Source organism: Vitis vinifera, chromosome 4 (genome assembly GCF_030704535.1).
Source record: "Vitis vinifera cultivar Pinot Noir 40024 chromosome 4, ASM3070453v1".
Lineage (NCBI taxonomy): Eukaryota > Viridiplantae > Streptophyta > Magnoliopsida > Vitales > Vitaceae > Vitis > Vitis vinifera.
Genome location: NC_081808.1, coordinates 7,493,403 through 7,505,046, shown reverse-complemented (window position 1 = coordinate 7,505,046; position 11,644 = coordinate 7,493,403). Strand labels below are relative to the sequence as shown.

The following is an 11,644-nucleotide window of genomic DNA, read 5'->3' as shown; positions in this document are numbered from 1 at the left end:
ATGTATCATACCTCTTATAATTCATTTTGTACAAAGAGTATTATTTTTCATTAGATCTAGCATAAAATTCCAATTAAGTTTTACCATTACCATTGCTCCTCTACTTTAATGCTTCAATCTCATATTACTTACCTTACCCTCTCATAGTTTAATTGTCACACACATGTGACATAAAAGAAATTAAATGTGATTGAAAATGAAGACTAATGAACAATGTTGCAAAATAACATTGTTTTCTTCATATTTGTTTATCTAAAACCCTAAAATTGAAAGTATAAATTTCCTAGTCCTAAAGTGACATGTAGTACTGAATGGAGCCAAAATATGTGCTCCAATGACACAAATATGATACGATTTATGTAATATAAAAATACTCAAATCATCCAACTTTACTCAAATTGATGCTAAGACCTTAGTTATGGATCTAACTTCTATTAAGCCTAATTCCAAATTTAAGGGATGAAAAGAATATTAAGTGCAGTAGTCATTATCAACCAAGAAAGTAGAAATGGTTAAATATACATAAATGAAAGAGTCCAGACTTATAAACTATGAAAAGTCCAAGTAAGAGCATAATGAGAAAGTCATAAGCATGAAATGTTAGCAACGCATGTTATGGATTGAAGTGAAAAGGTTGATTTTGAATTGAGCAATGTGATTTTGAAATGGGCAATGATAAATTCAAAAATTTTGAATTCACACACTATCAAGTTATGTTGCATTCAAAATTCCTCTCCTCCAATTTGAAAATTTCAAATTAGGTTATACTTCTTTTTTGCTTTCTTCTTCCATTCTACTTGGTTTTAACTCCAAAACTTGTCTTTCAAAGGTTGGTCTTCTTTTCTTGCTTATCGTTTACCTTCTTTTGCCATTCCTTTTGATCTTAGCTTGGATTCTATACCTTCCTTTGGTTCTTTTCTTCTTCCACAAGCTTTAAATCTCCCTTTTGAGCATGGTTGAGCCATTCTTCTCTCTTAGTTGTTGAACTTACTTGGATTTCATCCTCTTTAATTCTCTTTCCTACCTTTTCACTCAAGATAGCACATTAATCCTCAAACTTAGGTACTAGCATGAATATAAGCTAAATGTAATGATTAGTGCCTCTTGTTGTATCTAAATCACATAATTTATAAATTTTAGGGCACATATTTGAGCACCAATCAGTGTGACAAGTTGGGTTCTCTAAGTCTCACCACAATGCAATTAATACAAAACAACTAGTTAGGTGGCCATCTAAGTGTTTGATCTGTTCATCTAAAAAATGTGTCTCATGACCATATTGTGTAAAAATCTCATATGAAAGACTCTTTAATTTCATTTATAGATAGATCACTATTTGTAAATCATTCTATCGTCAAAACCTTGATCCTTAATATGCTTTAAAATACAATTACATCAAAACTTGCAAAACTCATTCATTGTACCTTGAAATTAATTATCTTTTCTGTTGTACTCATACTTGTTTAGTTAGTTCTATTGTTCTCTTGATGCCAAATTCATTGTATTTTGTGGGAGAGTGATTCTAAATATTGAAAGAACACCTGCGGAGCTATAAAGGTCTCTTGACACTAAATGTAAGATGAAGGATTCTTTGATTTGAAAGATCTTTGGTATGATAGAGCACCTCAAGGCTTGAGTTAGTTAGAGCTTAAGGTCATGGGTGTTGAGGCCTCGCGTCCCTGCGATCCACGTAGTTGCCAAATGGATGGACGCATGATCTCAACCAATATAGATTCCTGGTTCAGTCGTTTCTGCAAAAGGCGTCCGGACAGGGTGTCCGGACACACCCTCCGATGGTTTTGTCAGCCATGGTTAGAGAGAATAATCAGTTGGTCTTTTACTAAGTATAGCAAGCTTACCTTCCTCTTTGTGTGAAGGTCCATATATATATTATCAGAAACTCTATCTCCCTCTTTAATGATAGGGAGATATTTTGGCTTGTCATGATGTCTCTAGGTGGTGACAGTCATCATCACCCTACGGGCGGCTGACAGAGATCGTGGGAGGCGCTACAGCTATCAGAGATCATAGGAAGTGACTTGTCATCATTCTTGTCCTTTCACTTTGCAGGTGGCTGAACATGGGCCGTGGCAGGCTATCAGAATGACGTAGTAAGACTTGCTTACTTTAGTCAACGATCCGGACAAATATATTCGGATAGGATATGTCGGCCATCCGGATGTGATGTTTGCGAGTGTCGTGTGCTTCTCCCTGAGTGAGTCCGGATAGGGGAAGGGCGCCACGTGTCTCCTTGGGGGAAATCCGGATGGAGCTAATCCGGATAGAAATGCGTGCCACGTGTCATCAGGGGAGGAGTCCCTACAATGGGCATAATTGAGGTTGCATCAAACCATATTGAAATTAGTATTTGCATTCTTTTTTCTTAACTTTTTATTATTTTCTTATTATTCTTGTTCATTATAGTTGTATATCCTTATTATACGTAATTTTGTAATTTAGCAAAATTTTCAAAAATTGACCTTCACCTAATTCTACCTTTACTCTAGGTGATTGCGGTGGGTTTGTCATTAATGGACTTCACAATTAATATTAGAATTAGATCTCTTATTTAAGAATTAACTATCTAAGAAGAAACTAACAAACTCATCAAGTTCATCCCTCTTGGAAGGATACTCCATCAATAGATTTTCTCCTATTACTAGAAATAATTACGGTTTTTGAAAAAATAAAATGACATGGTTTATAAAATCTTGTACTATAAGCTATTATAAGCAATCAATCGGGTTTATGTTAAACCTTTCTATTTTTTTAATAAAATATAAAATTGATTCCAATAATAATGAAATCTAAATAGTAAGTAATATTTTAGTTGATCAACTTAATTTCCTTAGGCTATATTTAGTTCTCGGAAAGTACTTAGAAACAAAAATATTAAAGAAAATTATTTTCTTATATTTGGTTTCATTATGAAAAATATCAAAGAAAATTAAATATAATTAAAATTAGTTAGAAATTTATGAATTTATGAATTATTTAATATTTATATAATCAAGAAAAATAAGTAAAATAAGTTTAAAAATGATATAAAAATAATTTATTGCTTTTAAATTTATTTTTTATTTTTTATTTTTCTTTCCTTTTACTTTTTCTTTTTATTTCTTTTTTCTTTTTTCTTTTTTTTTTTTTTTACATTTTTCCTCATATTTTTTGGATAACTAAACATAACCTTAGTGTAAGAAACAACGAAATTTTTTCCGCTTTTGTCGCTAAAATCTTATGATTAATGTTTTTAATAGAGGATGAAAAGAGAGCAAGAAATTATTCATTTGGCTAATTGTATAAATAATTAAAAAGAAAAATTCTAAACTTCATGTTGAATTTGTTGATTTCCAAGAATATGGTTTATTTATTTATTTATTTATTTTACCTACCAACGACCACCATTAATTTGACTAGAAAAGAGGGCATTGAATGAATGAGGATTATGATATTTTCCTATGACCGACCTCTTTTCTATTTCAACAATTCAACCACCCCAACCCCTCGTGTTTCCTTTTCCCAACGTTTTCATGCTTGCACGTGACCCCACAATGAATGCCTCCTCCCTCATTTTCTCTTCTTATCATTAAATTATTAATTTTTCAACTTAAGTTGACCTTTCAGCCCTTTTATTATTTGGACTTTTGGGCCAAGTCAGGGATTTGGGGTAGGAAAAATGATTTAATGCTAATACCTTTTTCAAAAATTATAATAAAGTGTTTTCAGTAAATAACTTCAATTAATAACTTAATTTAAGTTATGAACTAAATTAAGTATATTTTATAAAATAACTTAATAATATAATTTAAAAATGAAGAATAATTTTAAATAATAAGTTTTACATTTTTATTCTTATTTGATATAATTATCTATATAATTTCTTTTACTATTTTACTCGATTACTCAATTTTTTTATTCTAATTATAATTTATAAAGATAAATATATTAATTTAATAATTTAAAATAAATTTTAAAATAATTTTATAAAACAACTTTAATATTTAAAATAAGAATTCAATAATAAATTTCAAATCAATAACTTAAATATAATTTAACTTAAAATTAATTTAAGTTATTAAATAATAAATATTAAATTTTATCAAATATTCTCTAATTCATATAAAAAAATTATTACTTTGATTTATACTTAAAGATTAGATTTTTATTTTATTTTAATTGAATAAAGATTTGGTATTTGCATTATATTGGTGATTTTCTTTTTTAAAATAACAAATAAAATTAATTTTAAAATTTTCTTTTATTTTTTTCTTTTTCTCGTATTTTTCATTCAATTTTTTGTACGGACCCACATATTTTAAGTATATTGAAAAGGTTTTAAGTACAATTCATGCATTTTTAGCTCATTTCCAATAATTAACTTAATATCAATTTTATCAAAAATAAATAAAAAAGAATAAATTAATCAAAAGAAAGAAAATAAATAAATAAAAGAGACAGTGTCTTAAGTCATCAGGCAATAAAAAAATATACAACCATTTATTTTGACAATTTAATTTATAAAATATTATATAAACTATAATAAAATATTGTAAATTGGTGAAAAGGTTAATTATTATAATGCAAATATTAGGAGGATAAAACAACACCCTGTCACCGGACGCTGACACCTAGTAGATACCATTTCGCCACGTGGCAAAATTTTTCACCGTTGCTCCTAATGCGTACTGCGAGGGTGACCTAATCATTGCCCTATGTGTCATTTACGATCATTTCTGTCTCTATATACCACCACGTGTCGCTTTCTCAATCGTCATATCAATGAAGTCAACCAAATTTCAAAGGCTCCTCCCATCTCAGCGTCGTTTTCTCTAACTGCAATGACCTTAATTGTATAATGAATTTACATAAATTGCCATTGTCGACCAACATAGCTGGGAACTTGGAAGAAAGCTATATCGTTGCCAAAAAACAATTTTTTTTTTTTATATATATTTTATAGAAATATACAATTTTTTTTTCAAAATGGTTTCCCAAAAATAAATTAAAAATTAAAAATAATTAAAACAACTGTTTAGAAATAATTTCTTTTAAAAAAAATTCATTAATATTGTCAAAAACATTTTTTTTTTATTTTATAGAAAAAAGATTCAATTTAGGAATTTGTGAAGTTGTGTATTATTTGTATACGGTCTATTTTTAAAACGGTTTTTCAAAAATAAATTTAAAATCTAAAATAATTAAAATAACTCACTATGAAAAAAATATTTATAAAATATAAATCACATTAATCTTCAAAATTAAAACCCATACGATATTTTGAAATTGGATTTACAATTTTTTTTTTCTGAAATTTAAGAATTGGTTGAATGTGAAAAACATCCAGATTTGACCCCAACAATAAATGACAATAAAGAGAATGATTATAAGTTTCTATGATTTGAAAAATTTTTAGAATAAGAAAAATGAATTTCAATTCTAGTTTGGGATTTTGTTTTGATTCATCATAAAAGGGATCACCTTTTCATCATTTTTATTTTTTTGAAAAGAAAATTATATTTTTAACCATTCTCTCTTGTCTTCCACTTTTTATATGTATTTTATTATTGGACAGATGTCTTGTTAAACCCGTGCATTTTCCTTTTTTCTTTTTTCTCACTCTTTTTTTAATGGTTGAGGGAATTAAAAATGACTAAGATTGGTAATTTCGAGATCATCATTAAGATGAGAGCACATGACTCAAAGTTTTATTAAGGCATTTTAGACCATTTGCTCACTTTTAGAACGGGATGAGATTGGGACGCGTCACTCCATCTTATTTATTTAAGATAATTTTTATTTTTATTTTATTAAAAATTTAAATGGGCTCACGCAAGTATGAGAACTTTGCCCATATATTTTTTTTTGAAATTTTTTTAATTACATTAAAATAAATATATTTTATAAATAATTACAATATTACACATTTTATAATTTATTTTATTGAAATTTATTATATATATATATATATTTAAAAGATAAATTTTTTTAAATATAATAAGGACGGATCTCAAATTCGTTGATTTAAATTTCAAATCCATTCCATTAGGGACGAGCCACATACCCAAAAAAACCTACCCCAATCCCAATTTCTACTCTATTTTAATACATTATCTTTATCAACCATGAATAAACAAAAAAGAATTCCATATTTTTCATATGAAAATCCTTAATTTTAAATCTATATAATTTTTCAAAATACTCTAAATCATTATTTTAACATGATTGGATGAATATTTTAAGCAGTATCCAGATATTTTTTTTTTTCAAAAAACATTAATTTTGTTACAAACATGAAGTTTGAGTCATTAAACAAAGAAAATTGGATCAAGGTAAAATAAAATAAAAATAGGAAGCAATGAGATTTCATATATGACACAGATAAATTAAATTCAAATATAAAACTGATTTATTTTTTGTATTTTTTTTTACCATTCCGACGTGGAGAAGGACCACAAATATAACGTTAGTATTAGAGTCATGCATAAACGATGACACTGGAGCCCTATCATTGATACCAAACAAGGTGTCAGCTACAGCCTACAGCTAGGAAGATAAGTCCGAGAATCCACGTACATTTAATTTTAAAAAATGGATATGGACACTCAATTGCATTGGCATCCATCCACTTACCACTTAATGTCTCCAGGCTTAAATATTTTGGTACGACAGGCTATACAAATTATTGCTTTTAATTTAGAACCATACAATAATTCTAAGGTATTTTGCCTTTATGGGTGACATGAACCGATTGATACTATGATTTACTTAATTCCAAGATTTTTTTTTTTGTGCACGTAATTTATTGAAGGTCATAAGATTATAATAAAAATAGGCTATTCTAATTCGATTTTCTAGGTGTAAAATAAAAACCGAGTAATAGACACGTGCTACATGTGTAGTTGAATTATTAAAATAGAAAAAGGACCAAACTCCAATAATGTGTATATTGTTTATGTAGTATAATTAGGTAAGCCTACAAAATAAATATGTTTAAAGGTTATAATGAATCGTGTTTGTATTCTATGAAAGCCTAAGTATTTTACTATTTTAATTAGGATCAAAATTATGTTATATAATTTGACTAAAAAAATTATCTATTAATTAATTATTTATTAAACGAGTCAAAATTATGTTATACAACCTATTTATTAAAGGAATTGTATAGTTCAATATGAATTTAACTCAAACTTATTTACATTTAATCAAAACCCGAAAAGGTGAATTACATTCGTATCATATTAACAAATCGTGTCAACTTTACTATCATTAAATGTATCTAGAAGCATCCGGTAAAACATTTCTATATAAAAACATCAAAATTAAACATTTTGAAGCAATGGTTTCCCAATCATGTTTTATATGGAACTAATTTAATGTTTTGAAAAAATATATATGAAATTATAAAGCTAAATTTGTTGAAGATTTAATTAAAATGATGTATTATTTTAAATTGAAAGAAAAGGAAAATGTAAAATTCTGAGGGTTGGGGGAGATTCACAAGTAGGCAGAAATGATTGAAAAATGGCAGATCACAGAGTCAGCCAGCAGAGAGTCCTAGTTGAAATTAGCTGGCTGGAGGGTATTTTCGTAGTTTCATGAAAAGGAAAGGGGGATTGCTAATTTTCTTATTAGAGAGGGAGAGCACTGGTAAAACTGAGAGAGACGGAGGAAGAAAGCCTCTTTGTGAGAAAAAAACATGTGTTCGAAGACGACGCAGAACCAAAGTTCAGGCTCGGGCTCCGTCTCCAAACAATCCTCCGATTGGAGAGAGGAAGCCATCAACGGCGGATCTCTCAGACATGTGGACCTCCATCATGGCTCCAACGGCTGGGCTTCTCCCCCCGGAGACCTCTTCTCTCTGCGATCCAAAAATTATTTTACCAGAAAGCAGAAATCTCCCTCCGGTGACTGGCTCCTCAAGCCTGCCGGCTTCGACTGGCTCCGTTCTACTTCCAAACTCGACAACGTACTCGCTCGCCCCGATAACCGCGTGGCTCACGCGCTTCGCAAAGCTCAATCGTTGAATAGGTCCCAGAAGGCCTTCATCTTCGCCGTGAATATCCAAGTCCCTGGTCGGGAGCACCATAGTGCGGTGTTTTACTTCGCCACGGAAGATCCTATTCCTCCCGGTTCGCTCTTTTACCGGTTCATCCACGGTGACGATGCCTTCCGAAACCAGCGGTTTAAGATCGTGAACCGGATAGTGAAAGGGCCATGGATCGTGAAAGCGGCAGTCGGAAACTATGCCGCTTGTTTGCTTGGCAAAGCCTTGACCTGTAGTTACCACAGAGGTTCCAACTACCTCGAAATCGACGTCGACATCGGCAGCTCGGCGATAGCCAACGCGATCTTGCGTCTGGCTTTGGGATACGTGACAGCGGTGAACATTGACATGGGGTTTCTGGTGGAGGCCCAGGCAGAGGAAGAGTTACCGGAGAAGTTGTTGGGCGCCGTTAGGGTCTGCCAGATGGAAATGTCCTCGGCGACGTTCGTAGAGGCGTCGCCGTCACCGGAAAACGCAACGGGGCCGGTTGCCGCTGTTTCGAAGCGAGGGTTAGGGCTTTCTAAGGTGAATCACCACAAGTCCGAGGACGATGAAGACGGAAATTTTTAATCCTTGAGGTAATTTTTTTATATTTTCTCCGGTTTTTATTTAAACTCTAATCAGGAATGTGATTTTTGGTCCCTCTTTATGGGGATTAATGAATGTACATAATAACTGATTCCAATGTGGGGGATTTTCACTATTGTTGAGAGTTTCCCAATGAATGAAATCATTTTCTTGTTATTGAGGAGTTCCAAACCAAATGATTTGTGTACTTTTTGTTTTACTTTGTGTTGGAAACTTTGATTTGATGTATGGGTTGGGGTGGGGACTCCTCCACTGTATAGATTTCTGTGGTGGGATCACTTTTTATCGAAGGAGAGGGCAAAGTATCTGGTGTTGTGACCTCCCTTAGTGGAATGAAACCAAAATGGTGCACGTTGCTCTGAGATTTTGGTGCTGGACGGATGCTTATGCCTTCACTTGCTACATTGTGGTGCGGTGGTGGGTTGATGGTGATGAGTCTGATGGCAATGGTGCTATGCCGTAATTTTTTTCCTTGAATTATTATTAGGAATTTACAATAATAGTGTCCATCACTCCTAAAAAAAGGTTCCATTTTGTGAACTTCTCTGTGGGTTTGGTGGCTGTTGAGGAAGAACCCAATTTGATTATTTTTAGAAAATTTTCATTTATTTTAGTTAATTGACAGATTAGGTTTGGGTTTAATGATTTTAAATGTTTATCAATGTTGAGAATCTTCATCAATAAAAAAAGGGGAAATATTAGGAGGGTCACCCTATCTGTGTGAGATTAAACTTCTAAGCACATGGATAAAGTTGGGGACGGGGTAGGCAAATGGTACAAGCTTCTCCTTTTCCTTTAGGCTCTGATCAAATCTATAAAATGGCCACACTCATTCTTCTTTTAAGTATCAAATACCTGGTCCTGCCTGCCCTTTTTCTAATTTATTCTTCTTCTTCCTCTCATAGTTGTCCAATTGGGTGGAGATGGGAGTTGGGAGTTGGTTTTATCACCTTAAAATTAGTGCATGAACAAGGGAACTCAACCTTAAATTACATGATGGAGTGGTTTACCACAAAAAGTGGGGGGAATGAAGAGGTTTAAACATGATGATTTTTTGGTAATTTGGGAGTGGGAAGCAGCTATAATCAGGTTAATTTCCCATCAAGCTTAATGTTTAAAAATTAAAAGTAGATTGGTAGCCAGTGTAGTGTTTGGCATGGTAGAAAACAAAGGGGGTTTGCCACTATAATGAGTTTGCAGTCTCTTTTGGGAAGTGGGGTACTGGTATCAATATTGGTAAGAGATGCAGGTTTAGCAGAAAAGGCAAGGCAGGGACATACACGTGGGGCAAGATGGGGGAACAGTAGAGAAGAGAAGCACACATGTGATTTACCGTCAAAGAAGGCTGATTCGACGGGTTCATAGTTTTGTACTCTTTTGACTGTATGACGTTTGAGCTTGAAGTGGGAATTGATGTGTCATTGGAAATGAAGTGTAAAGTAAAAAGAGTGGCTGAAGGAATTAGTCGGCTACTGAAAGTGATGGATATGGTCTAGGCTGTTGCCTTTTCAATTGAATGATTATGATCCACTTGGGCCAGTTTTTGTTTTGTTTATTGGGGAATAGGTTGGAGCCTGGAGGTGAAGTTACCTGATGACTTCAATGTATTGATTTAAGCTTTGGGAAATCATTGCTCTCATCTCAAGAATTGAGCTTATCTCATCAGCAACCCAAAACCTTATATCTAACCTATTTGCCATGTTTTGTATGTGCAATTGATGAGGAATAAGGAATAAGGAATTAGAATTAATATATATATTTTTATTTCTACTTTTGAAATAAAAATGAATTTAGTGATTTTAATTTTTATATTTGGATGCAACTATAAGGTTGAAATAATTATTTATTTTTATTTTTAGTATTTGACAACAATGAGACTGAGAGCAAAAGAGAAATAAATTGATGGTAACATCCTTATACATAGTTTTAAATATTTTTTATTTATTATTTTTTTAAAGAAGATATTTTGATATTTTTTTTGCTAAATAATAAAGCTAAGAAAAATAATATTTACTTTATAAATAAAAATAAATTATGTAAAGTTATACAAACCTAACGGAAATGAAGAGATAAAATACTAATTTTAAATTTTAATATATTTTATATGATTTCATACATCGAGGGAATCAAAATTCCTCATGTTGGAGGTCAATTGAAATCATTTTCATATTTAAGAAAAAGGATGAGATGTCCATCCCAATGTATCAAACATGTTCTAAATCTTCACATCCAAACTCAAACTCTTACAATCTGATTTTAGCTTATTATTAAAATTGAACCTTTTTATAACTTTGGGTGGAAGCCTAAGAATTTCAGCCCAATTTTGAGGTACTATAGCTATTGAATAGAGCAAGGAAATATAAAATTGATTGAATGGGGAGCCCAAATGTATGGGCTTTGTATGGGTTCAAGTGGGTTTATAACTTAATTAGAGGAATTTGGTTGGGTTGGGTGGTCCTCTCTCACATATTTGAGGCCCAGAGTTTCTCACCTTATGGGCTTAAGGTCCGGAATTAGGGTGTACACCTTTTCTCTCCTGTTTTCTTTTTTGTCGGAGATTATAAAATAAAATACCTACAAATACAATTAAAAAATGGGTTACAATAATTTTCAAAACTAAACTTTCCTTGAAATTATCCTTAGACCTTGGAATTTCAGGACTAGACCTTGGAATTTGGGTACAAGTTCCCATATATATAATTTAAATATTAAAAATAAATTATAATTGTAACTAAAAAGAACTTATAATAAGTTTTTAACTGAAACCCATAATTTATAAGATATGAAAACTCTGATATAAACCAAGAAATTGATTCTATGTCAATAATTGAAACCTATTATTTGTCTACAACATTGAAAATCCTGTAAAATTTGAAACGAAGTGACCTATAAATTGAAAAAAAAAAAAAACAAAAAAAAAAAAAAGAGTGATAATATTATAAATTCCCTTGTTATACTCTGCATAATACATTATGAATAAAATAAAAATAAAAAAATGAAAAGAAAAAATCC

General features: G+C 31.3%; 1 protein-coding gene across 1 annotated transcript; it reads left to right on the top strand.

Annotated features, from left to right (window-relative positions):
* Nucleotides 1-7,551: 7,551 nt before the first annotated feature.
* On the top strand, nt 7,552-8,788 carry LOC100257058 (protein ENHANCED DISEASE RESISTANCE 2-like). The gene has a single exon (XM_002262722.5). The coding sequence runs from the start codon at nt 7,697-7,699 to the stop codon at nt 8,612-8,614; it is 918 nt and encodes a 305-aa protein (XP_002262758.1). The 5' UTR covers nt 7,552-7,696; the 3' UTR covers nt 8,615-8,788.
* Nucleotides 8,789-11,644: the final 2,856 nt, after the last annotated feature.